Source organism: Anastrepha obliqua, chromosome 5, assembly GCF_027943255.1.
Source record: "Anastrepha obliqua isolate idAnaObli1 chromosome 5, idAnaObli1_1.0, whole genome shotgun sequence".
In the NCBI taxonomy this organism is placed as follows: Eukaryota; Metazoa; Arthropoda; class Insecta; order Diptera; family Tephritidae; genus Anastrepha; species Anastrepha obliqua.
The window spans coordinates 20,312,608-20,340,557 of record NC_072896.1 but is presented as its reverse complement, the minus strand read 5'-3'; the positions used below and the strand labels follow the sequence as shown (position 1 = coordinate 20,340,557).

The 27,950-nt window shown below is 36.1% G+C and overlaps 2 protein-coding genes across 5 annotated transcripts in view; both read right to left on the bottom strand.

Annotated features, from left to right (window-relative positions):
- Window positions 1-25,104, bottom strand: part of LOC129247288 (uncharacterized) — a 98,788-nt gene extending 73,684 nt beyond the window's left edge. For all 4 annotated transcript variants that reach the window (XR_008582545.1, XR_008582548.1, XR_008582546.1 and 1 more), the window contains exon 1: window positions 24,214-25,104. The gene's annotated coding sequence lies outside the window, so the exon portion shown is untranslated. The remainder of the gene's footprint in view (window positions 1-24,213) is intronic.
- A 786-nt stretch (window positions 25,105-25,890) lies between these two features.
- Window positions 25,891-26,563, bottom strand: LOC129249236 (40S ribosomal protein S21). The gene is made up of 4 exons (XM_054888927.1): window positions 26,439-26,563; window positions 26,295-26,352; window positions 26,017-26,208; window positions 25,891-25,948 (listed from the first exon to the last, which is right to left on the bottom strand). Exons 2-4 carry the CDS (start codon window positions 26,342-26,344, stop codon window positions 25,939-25,941), a joined length of 252 nt encoding a protein of 83 aa, XP_054744902.1. The 5' UTR covers window positions 26,345-26,352; window positions 26,439-26,563; the 3' UTR covers window positions 25,891-25,938.
- Between the last annotated feature and the right edge of the window lie 1,387 nt (window positions 26,564-27,950).

The window sequence follows — 27,950 nt, the reverse complement described above, 5'->3', positions numbered from 1 at the left end:
ATCAAAGACATTTAACGACGCTCCGGCCAGCAGATCGCAGTGACATTGTTGAAAATACGGAAAAATTGTTCCGAAAAATAACCGTTAAAAAATAAACTAATCACCATCACAACTTTCATAATAATCCATGGTAAGTTAAAAGTCAGACCAAGATGGATGACGAGAATGCTTACAATACTAAAGAAACAGCAGGGCGTTGACTATTCAGACGTGACTTTTTTCTTTGGAGCCACGTGTAAGGGAAGGTCTACTCCAATAGCCCAAGGGCGATTTAAGACCTCAAAGATGGAATTCGTTATCTAGGACATAGGTCAGCCACTTTGCAATTCGGTTATGGACAATTTCATGAAAAGGATATTGTCCTGTAAGCGGGGTCGTGGTGATCATTTGCTTGATGTTATTTTCCACTATTAACGGCATACATTCCGCTTTATAATGGAATAAACTTCCGATCATTTATATTAAAAAATAGCATTTTTCTTTGAAAAGCCTATATGCACATTTGAATTTGAGAAGCGAATACAGAGTTTTAAATTATGAAATGGATAATTACGGGTGATGCAAATGACACTATTCAGTCCAATGGAGTCGAAGAAGGAGTCTCAGCAATGATACAAAAAAGGTTTAGTCCCTGCTCAGAAGCTCCAAGGTGTCACAATGGGCTGGAGGCTGGAGGGTTAAAATTTTCTAGTTTTCCAGAAGGTTTATAAAATGAAGAGGGTATCAATATTACGCAGCTTTGAGAAAAAGTAAGAGATGCCATTAAAAAAAAGCAAGGAAAAATGAATTCGAGCTGGGCTTCTCTTGCACAATCAATCGCCTGCTCGCAAGAGACATTTTTCGATTATTATTTTTCCCTACTATAATAATAAAGCCCCTTTAGAGTTACTTTTTAAATATACAGGGTGCGAGCATTACGAATTAAAAGCTAAATTAAAAAGATTACAAGAAGACAAGTACGGATTTTTTTTTCTAATCCTCTAAATATTGACCGCTATGTCGGGTACATTCTTGGGAACTAACCTCCGTACTCCGTGCCACTCGCAAGACAAGTGATGTCTGGATGATACTAATCACGCGAACCATATTTTTTCAGTGCTGAGATGGTCCCTGAGTCCCTTTTTCTATTATTTGATGTTCTCCCGAATGGTAGCGACAAAAAAAAGAGTTATTGGCCTTGAAATATGCTTCGATTGCGCACAAAAGTTGTGCACACGTCCACTGCTACATCGATACTGAATAAACCGCACGAATACCGAAGTTAACGCGGTCCCCTTCCCGCTCGTACGCTCAACGATTAGGAAGAAGCTTTAAATTTAAACCCTAATTCTGCCAGAGGACAACCTGTACTTCCCCTAACCACTATGCCTACGATTTCTGCTCATATAGACTACGTTGCAAAATTATACTTACACACCACATTTTTTTTACAAAAATATAGTTCATATTACAATAAAAAACCGTACATATAACAAAACGTTTAAAACCTGGTGTAAAACTTTTCAAAGTTTCCTCAAATTTCATTTTGCAACGGGGTGTATATGAGAAGTAATCGTAGGGATACGAATTAATTTTTTCTTTCTTAATAAAATTATTTCAAAAAAGATAAAAAAATGTTTTGATTGGCTACAATTAGTTACCAAACTTTTTGGATCACCTATTATAAGTAATACATTTATAGTGTATGCATACATTTAGGCGCATGTCAGGGGCATATATGCACCAAGCTAGTGGATAACTAATGGCATGCTGGTAATTAAAATCTAAGTTATGAAGTTATGGCCTGATTTGTACAAAATGAAGAAGCCAAGTTGTGTTCAAATGAAAGAAAAAACCAAGCACACACACACAAACACTACAAAAACACAACCGACTGGTGCCAAGCTCTGACAAGCTCTTACTTTTAGTAGTCAGCGAACCATAACTAACTGGCAATATAACTTGTTTATATGCCAAGTATTAGTTCAAAAGCTTCATAAGAAGATGCTAAAAGAAAATCTCAACAGCCTTCCCTCACAAGCCGCTTTCTTCTGCATCCCTTTCACACACATATTTATTATTATATGTAAATAAAGAGATTTAAGCAGGCAATCAAGATAATCTTCCATCGGTTATGTGTTTACGTACTTTCCTCATCTACTCTTTCCACACTCATCATAAATTTGTTCAACCGATTAAATGTCCCTGCCCTCCCACGCCAAAAGGCCAAATGATCAGCAAAATGTTGGCGTTTGCCCATCGTTAATTAACATTTTGAATGACTTTTTAATCACTCAGGCTCGTCAATCAACGTTAATTTACAACACATTGCATACAATGTGTAAATATGTGGGGGCGTGGGTGCATTTGTGTGTGAGTGTGAGCAATCGATTGCCAATAAATACGTAAGAGAATGAAAATAGTTGCCGATAAATGTTTGTAGAAGGGGAATTTAATTAAATTGCTTTGGAGGAAATTTCTATGGTTGTGTGGGTACAGAGCTTACTTGCCTGTATACGAATAGGATTTAGTTTATGCACAATGGAGCTTGCGGTAAACAAAATGCCACACGTGGCAGATACTACAATGTAAAAATATATCAAAAAAGCCACTGCTAATGTCAGCGTTTGTATTAAGTTTAAAAATAGTTAAATGTGCATTAGCGAGGAAGATGTTATAGGGCCAAACTAAAAGGGTGCTTTCAGGCGCTTCAGCGCTCTCTTATACAAAATGGCATATCTCTTTGCGTACAGTGCACACGGGGTTTTTAGAAACACTTGGAAATAATTTTTATTATAAGAAACTATTTTCATGTGGTGCTCTTTTGGAAATATTGCTTTTTTGATCCAAGCTTTATAAAACAATATTTCAGATCTTTTGGTATTCTAGTAACTAAGCTTCTTCAGATATCTCCATCGGAAAGAGATAACGCATTTTCACCCTTAGTACTACTCTATAGAGTAATAAGCTTTTTTCTATCCGCTAGGGGGAAGAAAATTAAAGTTCGAATCCAGTGTCCTTTTCATATTATTATTATTGCTGTTATTTTTTTTGTAACAAAGTACCTACTCCCTGATATACGGAGTCAGCGCATTCGACTTTACGAACCCGTGACAGAGTTGGCGGTTACAGCTTTGAAGTAGTAGAAAAAACTCAGTCGCGCGAAAAAAATTTAAATTAGAAGATGTTTCACTAAAAGAGCTTGAGCTGCAAAACAGGATCATCCCGGTACTATCTTTTATAAAAACATGCAATTACTGATGTAGGCATACGTGATTACCTCCGACATCGACCAGCCACACTGCTAACTAGGCCATCTCGAGTTATCGAAATGGCATCTACTCAAACTAACAACCATCAGTATGGGTAAAATCTTCTCTTCATTGGATATACCAATACAAAGGAAGAATCCTTTCAGTCAATGTTTCTTATCAGCGTCATTTCATTCCCGTTAATTTTATGGTTTATTATTAAAGACAGACAGCTACCTGTGTCGAAGGCTAGTTTTCCCAAGTATCTTCCCAACGGAAGTGTATACCGTCTACCAAAAAAGAAAGCCTGCGGCATGAGCGGCAGTCAAGGACTTGCCATCGTAAGAGACCAAGTCCTCTAGAGAGCATACAGAGATTAAAATTATTAGAAGCGCGTAATCGCATTCGGCTCATATGAATCTCGGAAGGTAAGGGCATGCCGGAGAAGAAGGTAGCGAATGCCTTCGCTAGAGAAGCAGCAGTCTCGAAACAACTAAAACCCGAGCTCTTTTTGGCCATGAGACAGCATATATTCAAGGAAGAGCTAAGACTACAAGACGATAGTTGCCACCAAACAGTGGGGTTACACCAGGCTAAGAACTGAGAGGAATTTAACAGATTAGATTTAAACATCTCATAAATCTTCCTAAAGACAAACTGAGAATGCTTACTGGCATAATAATCGGCACAGGCTCGAGATGTGGTCCAACCACTCTTGTCGATTCTGCGACTTATCGCTAGAAATACCAGTACTCTTGTTTCTTGAGGAGTAAACATCTTGGATTGGTACGGCCAGAAGAAATGCATATACGCTCGGCGCAACCCAACTCCGTTGCTATTGTGCTATTGTTTTTCTTACTACTACCGATGAGATGGCCCAGGGAATATTCGAGAGAAAAGTTTTGCGGAAGAGTTATGAATCGTTTTACGTTCATGACAGCAAATAACATGAAGCGATCAACTTTAGACCAAATTATATACATACGATGCTTTCCATTTCAATTCAACCGGGCTATTCGGGTCATGTTCTTCGATTTCGTTGTAACTCAAATATGTTGCTCTCTGGTCAAAATAATGAGACACGTATTTGTTTGTTCGCCTGAAAAAAAAATTTTTTCAAGAGTTATTGGCAATTTTGTTTTTCGGCTCAAAATCGATTTTTTTTAATTACATAAGAAATTTTTTTTTTTAAATGCTCATAACTTAGTCAAAAATGAACCGATTTTAATAATTCTAGGTTCAAAATGATCGTCATTACTTACAGGAGCGACTTAATGTAGAAACAATTGCAAAAAAGTAGTTGAAAATTTTTTATTTAGCAAAAAAATTTTTTTTTTTAAATGCCCATAACTTAGTCGAAAATTAACCGATTTTGATGATTCTGGGTTCAAAATGATCGTCATTACTTACACGAGCGATTTCATGTAGAAACAGTTGCAAAAAAGTAGTTGAACATTTTTTATTTTCCAAAAAAACAAAAAGTGCGGAACAGGTTTTTTACTCAAAAATTCATTACTCAAAAATAACTCATTTTAGCTACTGGGCATTCAGCTCAATTGAAGTTTGAGGTGTCCTCTTGATTTGGAAAAAGTTATAAAAAAAAAAAAAATACACTTTTTGAAATATTGAATTTCGAAAAAATCTCAATTTTTTTTCTTTTTTGCTAAATAAAAAATTTTCAACTACTTTTTTGCAATTGCTTCTACATTAAGTCGCTCCTGTAAGTAATGACGATCATTTTGAACCTAGAATTATATTATTAAAATCGGTTCATTTTTGATAAAGTTATGGGCATTTAAAAAAAATTTTTTCTTATATTATATAATTAAAAAAAATCGATTTTGAGCCGAAAAACAAAATTGCCGATAACTCTTGAAAAAATTTTTTTTCGGGCGAACAAAAAAATACGTGTCTCATTATTTTAACCAGAGAGCAACATATTTGAGTTACATCGAAATCGAAGAACATGACCCCCGAATAGCCCTGTTGAATTGAAATGGAAAGCATCATACATATGTATGTAGATGAAATGCAGCAAGTCAGGATTTAGCGGTTCAAATGGCTTGGTCGAGCATTTAAAATTGCTTCGAGTTTTTCATTTCATTTGCGTCGGCTGTGTGTTGGCTGCTGGCTGTTTGATGCCGTAACTGCTATCATAGCAGCTGCCATAATTGCTATTGTCTTGATTTTTGTTGCAGGACGAGTAAACTCATAGTTTTAAAGGTTGCAAATTTTCAAGTAATGTGAATTTTTTTGTATAGAATTTTGCTGTGCTGTACTATTGTCTTTCCGCAGCTTAAACCGCAGTAAACTCATAAGAGAAAGCTGTTGAAAACATACGCATCATAGCAAAGTCAAATTTGTATTTAGAAAAATGATTGCTTTCGCAGCACAACCAGAGTATAATTTTTAGTGCTGCTGCTGTTATGCTGGCAGACAAAGGAATAGGAAGGACCCCACGACGTTGATATGATGAAGTGAAAAAGTAGTTGGCTTCCTAATTGAAGCTGGTTAGCACAAGAAAGAAAAGAGCTCGGCCAAAAGCACTTAAGCGAATACAGCACCAATCAAGAAGAAAATAAATTTTCCATATACAGTCGACTCTTGTTAATTCAAGCCTGCAATATTTCGAACCTCTCATTAATTCAAAGCTATGACGAGCCCCCTAAAAAATCTCTTTATATTTCGTATTACGAGTATGTCCATACATTTTTATGCACTCGGTAATTCGAACGAAAAAATCATTGCTACGACGCGGTAATTCGAACTCATATGGTCAAACACGCGACAATTCAAATTGCAAAGTTTCTTGGAGTGTTAGTAAAAACTTTGAATTTTGGGACTCCCCTGAAAATAGCTTCGCTGTGCGTGGTTGCGTGTTACGCATAAAACAGGCACATTTTTACGCACGCTTCCGCACGAATCGCTTCGTTGGTATACAGTTAAAAAAATTTTATTAAATATGATTTCGAAAAAGTATACATTTTTACGATTACTGAAAAGAAGAAATTAATTGAAAAAGTAGAAGGAAGTGAGAAGGAAATTGATGTTGCAAAAGTATTTAAGATTCCTCTCAGCACTCTCTCTCAACCACAGCAAAGAACAAGAAGAAAGTTACATCTGCTCAAACTGCTGGAGCATGGAAAAGAACAACTAAAGGTGAATTTCCTCGTATGGAAGAAAGCCTGGTCATTTGGCTTAGACAATGTAGAGGACAAAAACGTATCTATTAGCGGAACTTTGTTAAAGAAAAAAGAGTTCGCATCTACTCCAAACATACAAAACTTTGCGATGGCTTACAAATTTCAAAAAGAGGGATGCAGTCGTGTTTAAAAAAGTTTGTGGAGAAAGTGGAACTGTTAATGATGCTGTTTGCTCAGAGCAACGATGAAGATGATGACGATACATCAGAGCAAGAGCCTCATTCCATAACTTACAAAGCTTTTGTCTACAAAACGAAATTGATGAAACAGCATATCAGGCACTTATTCTCCTTAAAAAAATTATTGAAAAGTCTGAGCAGCAGCAATGTTATTCGAAGCAAACGCGTATAAATGAGTTCTTTTCAAAGATTATGAAAATGTAAAATATTAGCAGTTAAATGAAAACACTTGATAATTCAAAGTTTGATTAAAAATTTCGAACCATATAATATTTCAAACACTCGATAATTCGTAATATTTTAAGAATCCCTCGAATTTCGAATTATTATTATATTATTATTAGAAGGCCATTAGGCACTGCGACCAGAGCTGATTTATTGTGAAAGGCCTATTTTTGTAACCCTAGAGTTTTAGGCTTTTAAAAATTTTAGCACAATTTTAGGTTTGTTGTTCCAAAGATTGCATGGAGATACTACGATACCACGAAGGCGATGAATTCTCTGTCTGCTCAACGCAGGACATTCACAAAGCACATGTTCTGAGCTTTCTATGTCCATTTCGCAAAAGCGGCACACATTGGTCTCAGATAGATCAATATTATTTGGATGATACCTCAGGCTGCAGTGACCTGTAAGATATCCTCTTGAAAGACACATATCTACTCTGCTTATTGAGAGTAGCTTGTCAGATATTCCTTTGTTGGGACTTAGGAATAGTTTGGCTTGCCGCTGACCGGTACAGTTTAGCCAGTTGGCAGCAAATTAACTTTCTTCCCATTTCCTGAAGAATTCATTAATGTGGCTTTTTGTGAGTCCACAGAAAGGCCCAGGACCAATAAGCTGCATATTTGCTCCTTGTTTTGCAAGGTCATCAGCCATTTTATTTCCTTCATGTCCCGGAATCCAGCCTAGTGTTACTATGTTGAGGTTTCCTAACGTGTTGAGAAGATTTAGGCAATCATTCACCAATTTAGAGGTGATAGTTGTTGATAGAAGGGCTTTTAGAGCCGCTTGGCTATCTGAAAGTATGTAGATGTGAGTACCTCTCATTCTCTCATACATATTTCAATGGCATGTATTTCTGCCTGGAATATTGTTGGGTAGAATCCCATCGGAATCGATTTTTTGAATTTAGGCCCATTGATTCCTGCCCCTGTTCTACCATTTTCCAATTTGGACCCATCAGTAAACCATAGCTGAGAGCCAGGTTTGAAAGTGATAGAATTAGTTCTCCAGTCTGTGCGTTCATTAATTATAACTTGGAAGTTCCTGAAGAGTATTGGTTTGGGTGATAGTATAACATCCCTATGAAGAATGGGACTATGTAGGAAGTCTTCTAAGACCTTTAAATGTCCTTTCACATTTTATTGTACTAATTTCATAGTTGTAAACAATTTCATTTAAGCTATCTGATTTTATCTAATTATGTAACTCTGCGCTAATAAATTTTTGAAATAAACACCGATTGCATAAGTTCCAATATTACCGGCCTGCGGAAATTAAGTAGTTTTCAACAACATAACATAAACAACTGAGTGAACTTGTATTGATAGCACAGTTAGTATTTGCAGTTGAATATAATACATACATACATGCATTAAGTAACGAAATATTTCACATACATACATATGCCTGTATATAGAATTGGCTAAAATCTAATCGTCGTATGCACAAACGACTGCCTATCAAAATTATTAAGCCACATTGTGAAGTGAAAATTAATTTTCACGGATGAGTGAGGCCAGAAACAATTTCTAGCAGTATATCGATTTATGTATGTATGTATGTATGTATGTATGTGTATTCCTTATGAAATAAGTCTCCTGAGTAACGAACTGTAACTGTAGCATAGAGTTGATTTATTGTATTTTTGATTATTCGCAAGAGGGAATCAGGAGGAAGAAAGAAACTATTCGCAAGTTGTATTAGGTCAGTGAGGATAAGGTGCACAAAAGGTTTCGTATAGCGCACAACAACAAAGCAGACGCATACATGTACATATATATTATGTTTTGTTGTTTGACTGTATATTACTTTATGGCTAAGCAATAAACGGCTACAAGGTATTCCGCTTGTTTACACGCACCCGAGTATGTACTCCAGCTGTCTCTTCAATTCACTTCAATGTGACGTGCTGATTTCGCACAAATATGAACGATGGCAAGTAGTGCAAACAGATAATGTGTGAATACATAGATAAATAGAAACGTGGAAAAATATTTACGTTGGTAAATACAACAAATGCCATATGAGATAAGTGAAGCTCCAGTAAAAATAAATATTTCAAATTGGAAAAGGCAAATTGCGCATCGATGCGACAGCAATACTATTTTCGTATTTTACATTAGGGCGTGCCAATTTTTTCCAACCCGTTCTTAGCCGATTCGAATTGTACATAGAATTATATGAAAAAAGTGCATTAGAGCAAAGCTCTAAAGTCAATTTCGAGCTTGCTAAGTTTTAAAAGAAAAATTCAAAATTTGTAATCAAAATTTATAGAAAAATTTCGAATATGCAGTTTCACAGTTGAATTGAATTTCGACATTGTGCAAACTCGAAGTGGCATTTATTTTATGAGAATTTTTCTTTTTGAAGTGAAATTTCTTAGATGTCGATGGACGAGCGAGAATGGAGAGTAACATTTCAAGGCCATACAACGTTTTTGGCATTTTCGTTCCGCGAGAGAGAAAAAAGATATAACGAAGAAGAAACGGAGAGAGAGAGCTATACCTTATATACATCTTAGATACACTTTAGGCTATTTTTCCTGAGTTTTTCCTTGTGGTTGCTCATTTCTAGTGAGAAATAACACTGCCTACTTTTTGGCGCTTGTTTGTTGGTGCAAACTTGTAGGAAATATATTTTTGGTGCCTACTTTTTGGCGTTATATTTCCTTGGTGCCTACTGTTTGGGGCATTTTTTTTGGCGCTTATTTCCGTTCCTGGCTAGTGCTTGTGCGACATATAAAGTGCTATACATTCCGGCGTCGGATTTATGGGTATTGTCTTGCGGTAATTTGTGCCGCGGTCCTGCAATCGCTGCTTTTGTGCGGGTGATAAACCCTTGGAGTAGTGCGCGTTGTTGCCACGTTTGCATACAACGGTCGATCCTTCTCCGTTTTTTGTAAATTTTGTCTATTTGTATTCTCTGCAAATGTTGTGAATTAATTGAGATATATGTATATTCTTCCTTTCACTCTCTCGGGTCTCTCCCTCTTTCTTTGTCTGCCTTGAAAGTTTCACTTCTGTTATGTGTACTACGCTATAAAAAAATCGAGCATTCATCGGAAAATGCAACAACACCGTCAATAAAACAAAATTATCAAAATCAAAACGAATTGTGAGCAACTTTAAGGTGTTAGGGGTACTCAGAGACCCGAAAAAATTATGATTTTCAATAATTTTTTTTGCTAGTCAATTGCTTTATTTCACAAAAATAAAAACATAGGATTAATACATCATGTTTCGGCTTGACTTTATGAAAATTTCAATAGAAAAAAATTAATAATTGTAAAAAATATCGCTGTTTGTCCAGAAGTCCCTTGCGGTGATCATCACAAGTCCTTGGAGATTCATCTAACATCAATCGGACAAGAAAGATTATTATAGTTTTATTAATAGATAATCTTATGGCCGATCGAAACTTTTTTTTTTTAATTAACAATATGGCGGCCTCAAAAGTCGAAATTTAAAAAAAAAAATCCTTCGATGAGGCACACGTTTTTTATGTTTTCGAAAAGCAGTATACATTTTATTGAATTCTACCAAGCGGCTTTTAAGTTACAGTGATCACCAGTTCAAAAAACATAGTTTTGAGAAAAACGCATTTCAAGTTTTGCTATCTGCGCGCTTTGTTAATTGTTGAATAACTCGCAAAGTATTTGTCGGATTCACTTCAAATTTTCACACAGTATTTTTAGGACACCCTTTTTGGGTGTTTGGCCGAGCTCCTCCTCCTATTTGTGGTGTGCGTCTTGATGTTGAAAGTTTCAAACCGACAGATATTTTTATGAGGAGCTTTTTCATGGCAGAAATACACTCGGAGGTTTGCCATTGCCTGCCGGGGGGCGACCGCTATTAGAAAATTGTTTTTTCTTAATTTTGGTGTTTTCACTGAGATTCTAACCGACGTTCTCTCTGTGAATTCTGAATGGTAGTCACGCACCAACTCATTCGGCTACGGCGGCCGCCAGGACATTTAGGACTTTATACTTTAAGGAAATGCAAAAAATAAATCCAATTGTTTGAACATTCTGCCCACCCCTAACCCCTTAAACTGACATAATATTACATCAAAATTGAACGGGTTACAAACTGCATACCCAGAATCTTCCTAAAATTCTGACTATAAAATTCGAAATTTTCAGGAGAAATTGTTGAATAATTTTTTTTTTAATTGGTACAAACTTTGAAACTTTGAGTTAGCTAATTTTTGTTGTTATTGTTTTATTTTTCATACTATTATAAAAGAAAAATAAAAAAATTAGATAAAAAACAAATAAATAGTCAAAACTTTGCAGTATGTCGCGTTGCCATTATTGCGCACACAAGTGTAAATAATATGTACGTCATAAGCCCATAACAGTTTTTTTTGAGACGAAGAAAGCAAAATGATAAAGTTTTGCTGCCTTCTCGCTCTTTCACAGACACTTGAAACGAAATCGCATGCTTTTAAGACGATTTCACGCAAAACAGCAGATTACAACTTCCTGCGCCATTATTCTACTTGTTCTCTAAACTTGTTGCTTTGTTTGCCATCATTAAAAGCAATTAAAATTTCACTAGAAATTTCAACAAGGCAAAAAGATTTTGCTAAAAATGACACAAAGTGACTTCAGGCTGAATGCCCGTGCGACTAACACATTTGAAATTCGCTTCTATATAATTGAATGTACAGTCCCTGGCCACTGAATTATGAATGCTGAAAGTTTTAACAAAGATATGCACAGTGAAACATTATCTTCCTTCTATAATAGAAAACTGATTTTCATGTAGGAGAGGAAAAAAATACTTCTACCTTTTTAATACGAAATTCATAAGGCTCAAGTCGACCGGTAGTATTTACGGCCTACAGCGAACGCTACATTCGGTTTTAAGTTACCGGAACGACTTGAATTTAAATCCGGCCAATGACTGTAACTTCAGCAGCATTCCTCAAACAATTATAGGGAATGTTTTACAACTATAAAAATAAGTGGATCCAATAAAAAAATTGTGTGACCCAGTAGAGAGTCACTTTTTAGTGGTTAGGTAAAAATAAGTTAAAGACTTCTTCAGAGAACTATGTTTAAGGTATAGTTGGAGTATTCTGAATAAAAGTAAGTCGGTTTTTTAGTGCTTATTTTTTTATGATATTTTAAGTGGGTAAAAAGGTCCGTTTAAAAAAAAAAAAAAGCACACAAAACTTCATTAAAATTACGCAGCAGACAACAAAAAAATCATTAAAGCTTACAAAATTCAGCCATTTTATGAGAGCTGGGTTATTAGCTAACCCTTAGCTACAGGAAAAAATATCATGGGCACTGCCTTTGACGTAGGAACTGACCGCGGACTCAAGTGACAAAGCATGAGAATATCTTATCGATATCGATGCAGAGGTAGAAAATACTTCAAAACATGCAAACACCTGAGTGTTTATTTCAAAAAGGATCTCTTATAGATATGATAAAAATCACAAATCAAATTGCGCAACCTGCATGCGTAAGGTCCATTTTTGTCCTGGCGCTGGGGGACGATAATGCAGGTGTTTTTTGAGTGTCGAGTTCTAAATCTATTCAGCTACGGAAAAAATTTGTAGGCGGAATAAAAAATCGTTAATCATTTATTGACGATGAAAACGAGCCCAATATATCAAAAGTGATGGGATGAGAGAGACAATCGAGATGGTTTGCTAAGGTCATAATTCGTTTTTTATGATTGATGATAAAAAGAAGACCTAAATTGCTTTGATATTCTAGAAAGAAGATAATTGTGAACATTCGGCAGAAGAAATCATCATCATGATGCCTGCTGAGCAGTACACCTCCATGATGTTCTATCCGTTGCCGCTTCCTTCCAGTTCTTTAGATTGAGCTGTTCCAGGGCTTCTTTCACTTCATCCATTCACCTCGATCTTGGTGGTCTTCCTCTTGCTTTATTTGTGTATACATTCGCCTCCAGAATTTTCCTTTGGGCTCTTAAACTGTCCATTCTCATAACGTGGCCTAGATATCGCATTCGTTGCGCTTTAATTTAACATACTACATTTTCGCCATTAATAAGTTAGTCCAGTCCATCACTCCATCGTATGCGCCGCCATCCGTCTTGTGCAATTCTGACGGTGTCAAATATTTTTCTGAGAACTTTCCTTTCAAATATCTACATTTTTTTCGTATCTTTTTCACTCAACATCCATGTTTCAGCTCCATAGCACAATACCGGAATCACAGTAAATGAATCATATTCCAGTATCGACCTCACTTAAGTTGTAAAAAGCGCTTTAGTATCATGAATCATTGATGGAAGAATTCGGGTGGGATCCACCAGCCTTTAATATGAATATTTGAATAGATTTTTACGCAAGACAAATTCCGCCTTCTCTTTAATATCAAAGAAATCTGCGAATGAGCTTTGCAAGATATGTTTAGTAAGCTGAAAGCAGGTTACTAAGCAGTGACTACAGGTTTTTCTGCAGGGTATATCTTAATTACATTTCTGCATACATATCTACATATTTATATGCCTTACAGCATTTAAACTGTTTTACATTGCACGCTTTGTATGAACTTACTTAGGAATGTGCATTAATTTCCTTCGCTTCCTAGTGGGAATAATTTCATATGCTGATGTTTTTATCCATTCAGTCATTCTTGTCAATGCCGTAATACATATGTTAATATGCATATGTGTAGGTATGTATGCATGTATTTATAGTACGAGCACTGTGTAAAAAAATTAATAGTGCAGCGCATTAAACTTTATATTTTCGTACATTTTTATTCCATGGATGGGTAGGTGAAATGGTTGAAGTGCCGGTGTAGCATTCCTCAAATAGCACTAAAGCGCCGTTTTGATACCATTATGAGACCTCCAACAGGCAGTTATGTACAGCCATCCTGAGCCGTTGATATAATAGAGAAGATTGATGGGATTTAGGTTGGCGCACTATCCCAGGCTGTCGAAGAAAGGAGCGCCCAGTGGCCTTAATCGTCTAGCTGCCAAACCCGGACATTTACGGAGAAACTCGGACATTTACGGTAGTCACCTCTGAGGGGTGCGCACAGTTTCTCTAATGGGGAATAGAAAACTTAACTCTTCCGCGTGTGTGCCTATCGCCCAGTGACCGGTAAACACAGCTACGAGTTTGGAAATTGAATGGCGAGGAGTCCAAAGGATTTTCTGAGTCCTTCGTATATCGTATTGGGGCCACAGGGTCTTTGAAATAGTGCACAAAGCATTGGAGCTTCATCTTTCCAGCGCTTTCCTGAGAAATAATTTGTGCAATTCCCCGTTATCAACTGTCGGGTGGATGCCGATGACCGGGTAGGAGGTCTCTGAGGCCAATTCAGTCCTCTTCCTGGCAGCAATTTCATTTTCCTCTATTTTCCTAGATCAGAGAAATGTTACCTGCACACCCAAGAGATTTGATCTCCTCCTTTTAGGAGTTTCCTAATTTCGTTCTGCACCATGGCGTCGTCAGAGCCTTGATCGCGGCTTGACTATCGGAGAAAATGTTATTTTTATTCCATTCTGGCAAGAATAATTTCTCGACGACTTGCACCCGTCCACTAAGGTTTGACCACTATTTGGAAAAAGTAAGTATCGAGCATACTAATTTGAATGCAACAGCTAAAATACCACGCCCAAGCTCTCTGAACTTCGGCGAATGCAATTAAACACCTTTTGAGGTTAGGGCTTTAGAACCTTTTCTTACCTTTTTCTTTGTATGGTTGTAAATCATCCAGATGAGGCAGAATAGTTTGTGGAGCTCGTTAAGAGGTTGCCAGCAGACACCTTGGCAATCAAGGGCCGTGATCAAAATCTTACAATCGAAGCAGGATAGACCCTGTCCTGTAATGGAATCGAATTTTCTCATTTTTTTATATGATATAAATACAGCTGCTGTGGGTTCATCAAGGAATTACCACAAACTTTACACTGGATAATAACCGACTTGCTTTGCAGTGCCTCATAAGTAAAAGTTGCTGAGAGGGAGGCAGCTTACAAGGGATCTAAATTTATTAGATAATACATTTCGGAAGTAGAAGTTGGGCTCCTGTTTCCACATTGATTAGACACCAAAGTGCAAAAGTAAGTTTCTCAGGCGATGATCTTGCATTTCTTTCATCAGGTCAGCACCGAGGATATTAATGCATAAATAAATATTGAAAACGCGCAAAGGGTTTCGCAAATTGGTGCAAATTTTAACAGAATCGGAATATGAATGTGTCAATTTCAAGAATTTTAAAGGATCTGGACAAGGAAGTAAACTATTTTCCTCATTTTTTAGAAGCGCTCTTTAGTCTTGGTAAGTTGGGAAAAGTTTTTCTAGTAAGAGTTTCGAAAGTTGGCATATAGGTTGTTTTAAATATCTTTCCTTGATTTGAAAGAATTTTATTTTTCGATACTTTATCATATTGGAAGATTGAGGGGTACTCTATAGATTTCTTAGGCCTATATATTAGATTAAATAAAAAGTTCTGACAATATTTCACTAAGTATTTTTAGTTGACCATATCTAACAATGTGTACGAGAGTCGTTCGAAAAGTTCATGCAAAATCGGAGAGATAAAACTACTGGCGCGTGTCGAGGTTATGTTTAGTTAGTAGCATCTCTTGAAAGAACACACACCAAGATTCAGCCAGACTGATATATTTCTTTGTGTTTGGATTTTGCTTGAATCGAGAAAGTCGAGAGATTTGCCTTTTCCATCACGACAACGCACCAGCACATGCCTCAGCAGTTGTCGCAAAATTTATGGAAATAGGGCTCCAACTCGTTTCACATCCACGCCATTCTACTGACTTGAGTCCCTCAGATGCCTCGGACTACTATTTGTGAAGATATGGCTGGCAGGAAAAGGATTTTATTAAAACGAGGAAGTGATTGCTTAAACGAATGGTTATTTTTCAGACTTGGACAAAAACTATTATTTGGAGGGAATCAACAAACTAGAACTGGGTTGGACGAAGTGTATAAGCCTAAAAGGAGACTATGACAAAAAAAAAGTAGTTGAACAGTTTTGATTTTTGCACTGACTTTTAAAGGATCCTCGCACATTGCATCGGCTCATGGAGCTAGTTAAAAGTGGCATTAATATTAAAAAAAAAAATTCTTTGGCCGTTTTGTGTTCGGAAAAGCTAGTTGTGCGTCACAACGCTCAAAATAAAGGTAAAAATAAAAATAAAAAATTCGATACATTCTCCAATACCCGAAGTCAAAAGACCCAGCAGGCTGTCAAAAAACTATGTGCTTTTTATGGATCCAATGCAGTATCCAGCGGTATTTTCAGCGATTCCGTTTTGGTAAAACAGATATCAAAAATGAGGCGCGCTCTGGTGGGTCAATCGCCGAAAATGTGTATGTAATCATAGAAATAGTTGAATCTACAATACCAGTTTACTCTATCCCATTGGAAATTTAATTCCTTGCACATCCGAATGCGTATATTTGGTATGGATACTTGCCTCTCCTACTTGGGTGTTGCAAGTAGCCATTGCAATTAATCCGACAAAGTTACAAAAAATCGTATACAAAATAATAGAAGAAAGTGGTAATATACAATTTTGTAGGCTCAAAAAACAAACGAATAAAATTTCTTGCGGTTGAAAATTTGTATGCTCTTTTTAAGTAAAATCTATAAGAATCAAACCTATGTAAGCCCGGAGGTCAAAATCAAAAAAAAAAAAAAGAAAAGCGGAACAAGGAAGCCACCAGAAGTGGTGCAAAATGAAGAAGTAAGTAAACGCTTATTTGTCACATTTATGAGATACAAGACGCCCGAAACCAACGAAGCTTTTTTTGAAATTTTCCTTTGTTGCACGGTGTTTGTTTGTATACGAGCTGTCGACACTGCCACTTTATAAGTCAAGCGACACACATGCGACTGTTTGTGTATCCATATGCAAAAATTCAATATGTATGATGTATCTAAGTATGTATGTATGCACTTAAGTGTTGTACTTAGATAGAATAAGCAAATTGCTAAGTACAGTTGCACTCAAAAACAGAGCCGAGTGGCATGAATAAACAATCGCATACGACTTTTCTGCAAATACATACAGACATATTTGCGGTGTTAAAGAGCATGTAGGCATATGAGAGGGAATAAATGATAAAAAACCACAATAATTTGAAAGATAAAATATTAAAACTAATACATGCAAAAGGTATAAATATTATTAGGGTCATCCATAATTTTTAAACTTTGCCTGTTTAAAGTCTGAAAATTTTTTTTTTTTGCTTTTTGCTTTTTTCGAATGTAGGAGATATTTGAAGGCACTCCGAGAAACCCCGGAATACGCGGTTTGTGTGTGTTTAAATAAGTAAATAATTGGCGCGTACACTTCTGTTAGGCGTTTGGCCGAGCTCCTCCTCCTATTTGTGGTGTGCGTCTTGGTGTTGTTCCACAAATGGAGGAACCTACAGTTTCAAGCCGACTCCGAACGGCAGATATTTTTATGAGGAGCTTTTTCATGGCAGAAATACACTCGGAGATTTGCCATTGCCTGCCGAGAGGCGACCGCTATTAGAAAAATGTTTTTATTAATTTTGCTTTCACCGAGATTCGAACCAACGTCCTCTCTGTGAATTCCGAATGGTAATCACGCACCAACCCTACGCACCCCTCGGCTACGGCGGCCGCCAGTGTGTGTTTACAACTAGTTGATAAAAAAAAATTTATTAATTTAAAAAATAAATAAATAAAAAATAAAAAAGAAATTAAAATAAAAAAAATTTTTTTTAAACAAAAACTGTGTGGATCGACTGTCTTGCATTTTTACAAAATATTCAGAAAATTTTTCACCATTTACATTTTATTATTTGTAGTGTTTTTGTTTTTAGTAACAGACGGTATCAGCTCGCACCCCAATCGAGTTGAAGTGATAGAACCAAAATATAGTAACATTAGAGTATTAAAAAAAAGCTTTACAATTACTTCATCTCAAAACCTGTTTCTGTCGAATTGACTGTCAACCGAGTATTAGGACCGCAATATGTGCCACCTTCTGAATTCTCTCTATCGTGTATAAACCAAACGTTAACATAGTTCCGAATTACACACAGACACATCTGCACGGGTGACACTGTAAACGCTCTTTTGATGTTTCATTCGCGGTCACGCGGGCTGAATTGTTTTCGGCAACATTTGTTGCTTTTGACAGTTACTTCTTTAAGATTGGCAATATGAATAAGCAGCACAAAGCACAGCACCAGAATGAGAAACAAAAACCCCCTCTCTCTTCCCCGTCCGTCCTTTTCCCACGAACAAAATATTTCTCTTTCCTATGTAAATCGAGACTTAGACTTTATCAGCAGTGGGCTTATACGAAGTATTGTATCACGACGGTTGGTTGGATGTTACTGGAAAGACGTAACTTTATGCTCGGCCAAAAGCTGTAACTTCAGCAGTATTTCTGAAAAATTATTGGGGAATAGTTTAAGCTGTTACAATCAAAACAACAACAACGAAATACTGTGAGGCGAAACCATACATAATTTTTATCTCACCAGGCTCGAGCTGGAACCCTAGTCGCTCCAAAATACTTCTTAAAGAATCACTTGTGTGCTTACTGACGACGTCTTAAACACACACCTGTGGGGTTAATGACAATATTTAAGTACACTCACCGAGTAACAAACAAAATCTGCTAAAAAATCTCTTTCGGGTCTGTATTTCTCTCTCGCTCTAAATATAACACAATTTTTTAAAACGATTTTGTAAAAATCTCCTTCCCCGTAAATGACGAGTATGCATTTATCTCTCACGCCAAATATAACACAATTTTTTTTACAACAATTTGGTAAAAATCTCTTTACTCGTAAATAACGGATACGTAAAATATTTCTCTCTCACCCCAAATATAACACAATTTTTTTTGCAACAAATATATGAGAACGGTTCAACGTGAATTGAAGATTGAGTGTTAAATGTTCTTGCCCTCGTTTATGAACCCACAAAAAAACCAATCCCATTCAAAATTAATAACTTATACCACTACTATTACATCAATAAAACAAAAATTACCAATACTCAAACTGCCAATCATTAAATCAACCGAACAATCAAACTGAGCGCGGTATTGGTTAACAAATGACTTTATAGCAGTGCTTTGTGTTCCGTATGTCTGCATTTTGTACAATTGCATATACATAGGTACATATGTACGATATGTATGTGTGTATATGTACGTACTTATTGGTATGTACTTCATTTCGTAAGCATGCGGTACTTGTGTACTTGCTCATTTCATACGCTCCTATTTTTATATGCACACATCCATACATACGCATGTACAGAGTGGAGTGAGTACATATGTACCTGCTTGGTGAGTAGCCACTCACTTTTCAAGTACTTTTCGCGTGTACTTTCGGTGCAAGCGCACTTAGAATGAATGACACGCTGTTGCCACTGTCTTGTTTGCTGGATTTTATTTTTTATCACTTGCATACATACACACACAAACATTCATACGTATTTGCTTACGCGGTAACGACGGCGAATCACCATACAAAAAAAGCTAACCACAAAGAGAACACCAACAAATGTGCTTGCAAAAATTTGTTTTTAACTAAGTTTGTATTTATTTATTGTTTTTGTTTTTACTTTCTAAAATACGTACAAATGAATTTTTCAAGTATAAAAAGTAATTTGGCACGAAAACAAATGCAAACATTTTTTTTTTAATTTTCGTTAATATTTCGTCTTGCTATTTTTTGAGGTCTAAAATTTGTACAGCTTGGTTTAAGTTGAAAAAGATTGCACAAAAAATAATAATTTCAGATCTGCTTCAGCAAAAAAGTAGTCGTAGAAGAGATTATTGCGCAAAACTGGTTTGGTTTTTTATGCTGCCAAACCAGACGTTTGGATGTTGTAAAAAAATTTATGCACACTAAAATGTATGTATATATGTATGTATGCATGCTACCTAGTCTATGTGGATATGTACATGGTGTTTGGTGTTTCTTTTGCGGATAGCACTCGATGGAAATTCGGTTGATCGTCGCAACAATGAAATAGTATTTTATTAGGTTTAGATGCTGGAAATTTAGGCAGTATTCAAATTTAATAAATATTAACTAATTAAAATACAATAGTAAGACTTTGCACTCAACCCCCAAATAGCAGAATCGCAAAAAGTGTCTATTGTTTCAGCCATTAGTCCTACATACGCATTTCGCTTAACTCTTCCTGTACTAGTCTTCAGCGTCTTACAGAAAACAGATTCAGCTTCTTTTAATTTGGAGCAGTTCAACTTGAAACCAAAACAACTCACTGGCATTTGATATAAAAATTAAGCTAAGAAAAAAAAAAGGTTTTTTTTTACCAGAGTATTGATAAACCTGGTGGGGGATGGGATTGGTGGAGTTGTGCTGCCGAATTAATGTAGTAATAGGCCCGAAAGCATAACATTCCGATAGGCTATTACGCCAGGCTACCTAAGCTGAAATAAGCGAGAGTGAGAGAAGTTGGTTACTGCCGTTGGTGCATACAGGCAGCGTAAAAATTAAGTACATTGGGCTTGTTCTTTGTATTAAGATCATTCCGCAAAACAGTCATGATAGGCCTCATATACTTTTAGTAACGAAAATGGGTCCTTATAATGGTATCAAAATACTGAATGTCATCCCAGGACCTGTTTTTAGTGCACCGGGAGAAAAGGATGTTTCAAAAATTTCTTAGTCCTGATTTACACATGTTAACATTTTGTTCGTGGGTGAAGGATGGAAAGGGGAAGGGGAGGGGTTTCTGTTTCCCGTACTGACGACACGCTTTTTGCTTCTCATTCGTATTGCCAAACTTAAAAAAGTAACTGTCAAAAGCAATGAAACAATTTTGCACGTCTGACCTCGAATGAAACATCAAAAGAGAATATCCACTGTCTCCCTTCCAGATGTCTCTGTGTAAATCGGGACTTATTGAGTTCGCAGAGAAATTTCCGGTAAGATTGCTCTTGTTGTTGTAACAGTTTTCTGTAACATCTTTCATACTGCTTTGTTAATTCAGAAAAAGCACCAAAGTTAGTATTTACTGTTATTATTGCTGTAGCATTAATATTTGATTTTTGAAAAAGGCTGCTAGAGTGGCTTTTCTCACCCGAATTACATAAATCCGGGTAATTCCAGTTGCTTAAAACCAACTTTCGTGAGTTTAAAAGTAGATATTAAAATTTTTTTATTATAAATATTAAAAATTATTAAAAAAAAACCTTATCGACATTAAGATACTAAATTTATTTTTCACGCTATTAAAGAAAATAAAAGTTAAATATTTCAATGTTTTACCCCTCCGTTGGGTACGAAGGTCTGGCCAGCCCTTTTCCGACTTTGAAAGTGAATTCAACATATTTCTATCATAGCTTCCTATAATTTAATTATCTATCGATTTATGGATATGACCTCTTGAAAATGGTTTCGAACAGGACAACCGACTTTCTTCGGGTTTGGATACTGATATTCGTCGATCTGTACTTTCAGATGAAGACAACGATGATAAAGTGGATCCATTTGGTGTTGTCGATGATCGAGATGGTGATTATTTACCTGAGGAAGATGGTGCCGATATTCAGCAGGAAGAAATAATCGAGCAAAATGTAATACTTGATAGCGGTGAAGAAATTTAGGATGATTTATTGAAAGAGTCGACTGCGCCAGACAATGATAGGTACAATTATCCAACCAATACGCGAACAGTGGTCGTACAATAATAGCCGTTAACTTTTTCGTCACATCCAATAGAGCTAAGCGCCTCGCTGCTATAGGACTTGCATTAGTTGGTACAAACGCTGCATTCCACCAGAAATGAAAAAGCACAATACTTGCCCAGTGTTTTCGTCATTGTTTGGTTTTTATGAAAAACCTTGCTACAATCAGCAGCTATGAACGACAAAAGAATAGAGCGGTTAATTTACTTTCCACCATTCATTGTAGCAAAGATTGTGAAGGTGAAGCAAAAAAACCAACGCCCATTATTTATTATAATGCACCCAAAGCTGGCGCCGATTGCATGGATCAAATGGTCACACATTTGACATCGAAACGGCCAACAAGTCGATGGACCTTTGCTTACTTTTGCGGCATGGCATTGGCAACGCTTTGTATATGCAAGGAAGGTGAGGGGCTTAGAAAAAGTGATGCGAGATGAAATTTTTTGGCGACTTTATCGAACTCAATGGTCCTTGCAAACATCGAAAATCGTATGAATAATCCAGCCGTTATTTTCACAACTCTCTACTCGTTGGGTTATGGAATCAGTTTTCCTCAAGCACCCATTACTATCCGTGGGAATATTGTAGTTAACCAACCAACCGGAGCCGAGACACTCACAGCGAAGAGAGATTGTTGTCTTTGTCTACAAGGAGGCGAAAAGCTTCGTCGAAAAACTCGTTTCTATTGTATTGAATGCTAGAATCCGGAATGAAAACTGCACTCAAAAATCTCGTATACATATTTTGCTTGAATTCAACTGAATCCACAAATAAATATTATTTTATATTTTACAATAAATTTCATTGTAATCAACTTCGTTTTTTCTTCAGCCATCCTCGAAATGTGTTAAAATAGAGAAAAAAAAAACAAAAAAAAAATTTTTTTTCTATTATTGGTGGTGAAAATGTAATACGTTTTATTAAAGCGCAACGGATTAGATGGAGTGGCCGCATCATCAGAATGCACAACGAAAGAATCAAAAAGCAGACTTAAAAGCGACGAACGTTCGTAATTGGAGAAATGAGGCAAGAGACAGACTGAATTGAGGATTGTTGATGAAGCTATGGTCCACCACAGACTGTGAAGCTAAGAGAGAGATAGAGGTTGCACAATGCATGCCAAAACCAATGAAAAGGGTAAGAAAATAAAAATATAAAGGGGTTCCAACGGAGGGTTAAAAATATTTCCTAATTTGTTAAAATCGGGTTGCTCGCGCCAAAATACGGAGGGTTAAAAACATTTTTTATTTTGTTAAAATCGAATTGTTAGCGTCAAAAGACGAGCCAGCTTAAAACACCTAAATAATCCTCCGATTGCTTTCCATAACTGACAGGTCCGCATCAACGAAATGACCAGGATTTATTCCGGGCACTTCAGCAACATTCGCTAAAAATGTATGGTGAAATTATGCGATGCTACAACGGCCGCATTTCGTGGTCTGAGTGACATCGCCGCGCCTAAGAGCGATGCGGCTGCCAAACCTACATACATTTTTTTTTCTTTATCACCAAAATTTTCATTGTAAGAATTTCAAATAGTTAATAAACAATAGGTTTTGAATAATTATTAAATCATTGGGAGTGCTTCAATTTAAAATATTTCATAGCAAAAGCTCTATTGCCAGCTAAAAATGTCTACTAAATTAGAAGTGCCAGCTTATTTCAGTTTTCAAAACATTAATTTCAATAAATAATTTCCCGACACATTGCAGTTAATTTCTCATATATTTTAATTACAGAAAATTATAAGTCTTGTCTAGTTGCTTATCATATACATACACACATACATATGCACCCATAGCTTATAATGCAACTCATTCACTTATGACTCAATAATTTTGCGTGTTTGCATTAGGAAAACAATGAAGTAAAAAATACGCTTTCAATGCAAAGAAGAAATGATAAAAAATGCTTTGCCAGCAACGAATATATCGCACAATAATTATGAAAAAAGCGTTAACCCATTGCATTGGCAATTTTAGACAAACAAGGTTATTACTTTTTCATTATTTGGCATGCAATTACCGACCCAGCAGGCTTATACCTATTAGCCTTGGAAGCTCATTAACGCACAGATAAATTTAAGAAAATTTCGCGACGTTGATTTTCTCACTCATTTGTCTTAATAAATTTCAGAAGCAAGCAGCAAGAAGTCTATCGTATTATAAGACGACTTGGGATAGTTGAGTGAATTGTGCATTCTCCACAAGCATCACAGTCGTGCTACATACATACACACATACAAACATGGTTGGGTGTTCAAATGTCTGGATCATTGAGAATCTTGGCGGACATTAGTTTTGCGTTTATATTTACTTTACGGTTGGAACGTTGAAACGATGTAACGGAATTTTTGAACAGATATAGGAAAAGATGGCAAGAATCAATGCATTGAATAATAATGCAAAATTAGCGAAATTTCTACACGAATACCTACATTTCACTTCATTCAACTCAATTCGACGACGTACACAGAGGATAGATGAAGTGGTATGATAAAGATGATGTTTTTGATAAAGAAATCTAGCCTTCAAACTTAAGCTTAAATAAAAAATAAATAAATGAAATAAACAATTTCCAAAAAATATGTTTATATGTATGTATATGCATAAATTAAAGCTGCTAGATATAAAAAAAATATGATCAAATAGAAATGTGCATGATTACAACAAAAACGTATGCATTTTGAAATTACCTTATAATACTGACGGAATAAGCAAATATAAATGATAAATGTAGTAGATACAAAATCCTAACGGAGTAAGCCGGTTTGCATGAATTGAAGAAAATTGATGCACTGTCGAATGACGTCGAATGCCAATTCAGACTTTCACAATGTTGCAAAAATAATTTTGCTAGATGTATTTTCTCAATATACAAAAATTTTGTTGCGTGTCACGTAACACTTTAAATAATGCAACGCACGCACAATCATCTGGGGGAGGGGAATGCACTTGCGTATCTATTTTGGGAATAATGGCCTTCGACTACTTTTTCTGTCCAAACTTTGCACAAACTATGACTGTGCTTGCAATTTGTTTGAAGCGCCTGCTCTCTATTAGTTGTTCACTGGGTTTCGTATTAACAATTTGCAAGTTGTATTGCTACATAAATTTATATTTTTATTACTTGTTTGGAAAATATCTATCGCGCTTAGCCAATGTTTGCTACCAGATTTTTGTTTTTTCTTATACACTCCACTTAGCTACACAAACGATTTTTCCTAGACTACTTCACTCGCGCACAAACTATTTTATATTACCGTATTATTACATTTTGCGTTTATTCTAGCATTTGTATTGTATTTATTTATGCATTTTTTTTCTTTTCTTTTGTTTAGTTGCGCCCGTCAACAAAATCTCTCCGTGCGATTACCGTTTGAACAACTCCGAACAATTTTCCATCAATGAAATATTTTCTGCATTTTCTTTTGCTCTTTTCTATTGGGCACAGCTGTCATTCGCTTCAGAATGGCAAAACGCAGGGTTGCTAATTAGAAACAAGTATAAAATAGCGCAGAGTTGCAGTTGTGTTGCGGCGATTTATTTCCCTTTGAACGCAAATTTTTATTATGAGCTTTTATGAAATGTACGTTAAAAAAATACATATTTTTTTTCAAAAGCTTATGTAGTACTCGAACATGATTCATGGTATTCGAATACACTTAAAATTTAAAAAATACTTCAACCAACCAAAGTGTATTCAAATACACAATGTATCTTCAACAATGTATCACAACTCATTGCAGTACATAAGCATGAGGTACAAGCAACTTTTCACAAACATGGTCTGTGAAACTATGCCCAAACCTTTGCGCTTTGTACATGAATTTTACTAAAAAATATATAGTTTATGCAAGTACATATACCTTATTCAAAACAGTAACATACGCCCGTGTGCCTCTACATTATATATATAATTGGCGCTTACACCGTTTTTGGGTGTTTGGCCGAGCTCCTCCTTCTCTTTGTGGTGTGCGTCTTGATGTTGTTCCACAAATGGAGTGACCTACAGTTTCAAGCCGACTCCGAACGGCAAATATTTTTTATGAGGAGCTTTTTCATGGCAGAAATACACTCGGAGGTTTGCCATTGCCTGCCGAGGGGCGACCGCTAATAGAAAACTTTTTAATTTTGATCTTTCACCGAGATTCGAACCGACGTTCTCTCTCTGAATTCCGAATGGTAATCACGCACAAACCCATTCGGCTACGGTGGCCGCCTCTACATTAACCCATTGCTAATTTAAGCTTACAGGCGTTCTTTCCATTTATTCAAATTGTTTTCTAAGGTGCTCTGAATTTTTATTTTGTCAAATCACTGTAAATCTCCATTCCTAAAACCCATCATTTAATAACAAAAAATGCACAATATTCCAGTTAAAAACCTTAAAAACTGTAACTTTATTGAAGTATATACGTTTAGAAAGCCCTGAAATGCAAGTAATTTAAATATTAGTCATTTTTCTCGCCACTTTCTTTTCACAATTTTGCACTCACTTGGTAATCAAACCATCTTTCTTGGCCAGACGCACAATACAATCATCAGATTCGCCCATACGACGGATCTCACCACAGATGGCGTAGGTCTTGCAACCAACAGTCATACGGCCGGTCTCGGGGTCAACATCAACAATGCTCAATTGCACTGAAGCATGATCCTTGGCGTGGATAATTCTGTTCGAAGCAGAGCTGTAAAACGAAAATAAATATATTTAATAGCTGTTTGCAAAGCCAATCGCTGCTCTGTCCGAGTTGGCAAACACGTGTTCACATACCATTTCCTGGGGCAGTACAAATCAACAGACTCGCCGGCGTCGTTCTCCATTTTGATGGCTGCAAATAAATACACAAACGATAAATATGCGTTCCGACATAGTTTGTGGAGATATTTTCATGATTATTTTGTGCTAATTGCTTACTTTTTGTGAGGAAATATAAATTCGCTGACACTCGTCAATGGAGGCAAAAAATGAAAGAAAAAGAGAAGGTGAAAAATTTGCCAATTGGCAGCGCTGAACGTGAAGTTGGCTGCTGTTTACGCATCGGTGATGATGCCATTTTATAAGATAAAGCAAATCATAATTTGAGTAAATTGGTAAATGAGTAAAAAATAAAAAGAAATTAAAATAAAATAAAAGGAATAAATATTAAAAAAGTGATACAGAAATCAGTCAAAACAAAATACTATAGCGAACAGATAGGCAAATTAAATTCTGTCAGTTCGCAGGAGATGCCGTAAAAGGTTCAAAATAGAATCAAATTTACTACATTAAAATGAATCACTAGAAAATTAAAAAAAAAATTACAATATTACTGAGTTGAAACGTATTTAGAAGGTTTGTGAAGTGAAGTAAAATAGAGTAAATATGTACAAAAAAAAAAAAAAAAAATATATTAATAATAAAATAGACTAAATAAAATATGAATAAAATGAAGTAAAATATAGTCAAACTGAAATTAAATGACAAAATTAAATTAATAAAAAAAGTGCGTGTAGCGTAGTACACATAACAGAAGTGAAACTTTCAAGGCAGACAAAGAAAGAGGGAGAGACTCGAGAGAGAGATAGAGAGAGAGAGAGAGAGAGAGAGAAAGAATATATATCTAAATAAGCTCACAACATTTGCATAGAATACAAACACACAAAATTTACAAGAAACGGAGAAGGGTCGACTGGTGTAGGTAAACGCCGAACATAAACCGTGACAAGAACGCGCACTACTCCGAGAGTTTATCACCCGCACAAACGCAGCGATTCTAGAACCGCAGCATCGGCACAAATTACCGCAAGGCAATACCCATAAATCCGACGTCAGAATGGATAGCACTTTATAGTACGCGTAAGCACTAGCCAGGAAACGGAAGTAAGCGCCAAAAAGTAGGCATCTAAAAAAACGCCCAAAAATTGGGACAAAAAACGCCCCAAACAGTAGGCACCAAGGAAATATAACGCCGAAAAGTAGGCACCTAAAATATATTTCTCATTAGAAATTAGCAACCACAAGAAAAAACTCAGGAAAAATAGCCTAAAGTGTATCTAAGATATATGTATATAAGGTATAGCTCTCTCTCCATTTGTGGAACAACATCAACACGCACACCACAAATAGGAGGAGGAGCTCGGCCAAGCACCTAACAGAAGTGTACGCGCCAATTATTTATTTTTTTATTTTTTATAGCTCTCTCTCTAGAGGTTATATCTTTTTTCTCTCTCGCGGAACGAAAATGCCCAAAACGTTGCATGGCCTTGAAATTTTACTCTCCATTCTCGCTCGCTCACCGACGCCTAAGAAGGTTCACTTCAAAAATAAAAAAAAATAAAAAGTAATTAAAATGAGATAAAATAATACAAATAAAACTAAAATTATATCGAATATAAAATGGTGAAATTCCATCAAGCAATTTGAAATACAATAAAATAAATAAATAAT

Coding starts and splice junctions, on each gene's coding strand:
- LOC129249236 (XM_054888927.1), bottom strand. CDS start 26,344: ATGGAGAACGACGCCGGCGAGTCTGTTGATTTGTACTGCCCCAGGAAA. Junction 26,209..26,294: donor TTGTACTGCCCCAGGAAATG/GTATGTGAACAC, acceptor TTCGTTTTACAG/CTCTGCTTCGAACAGAATTA.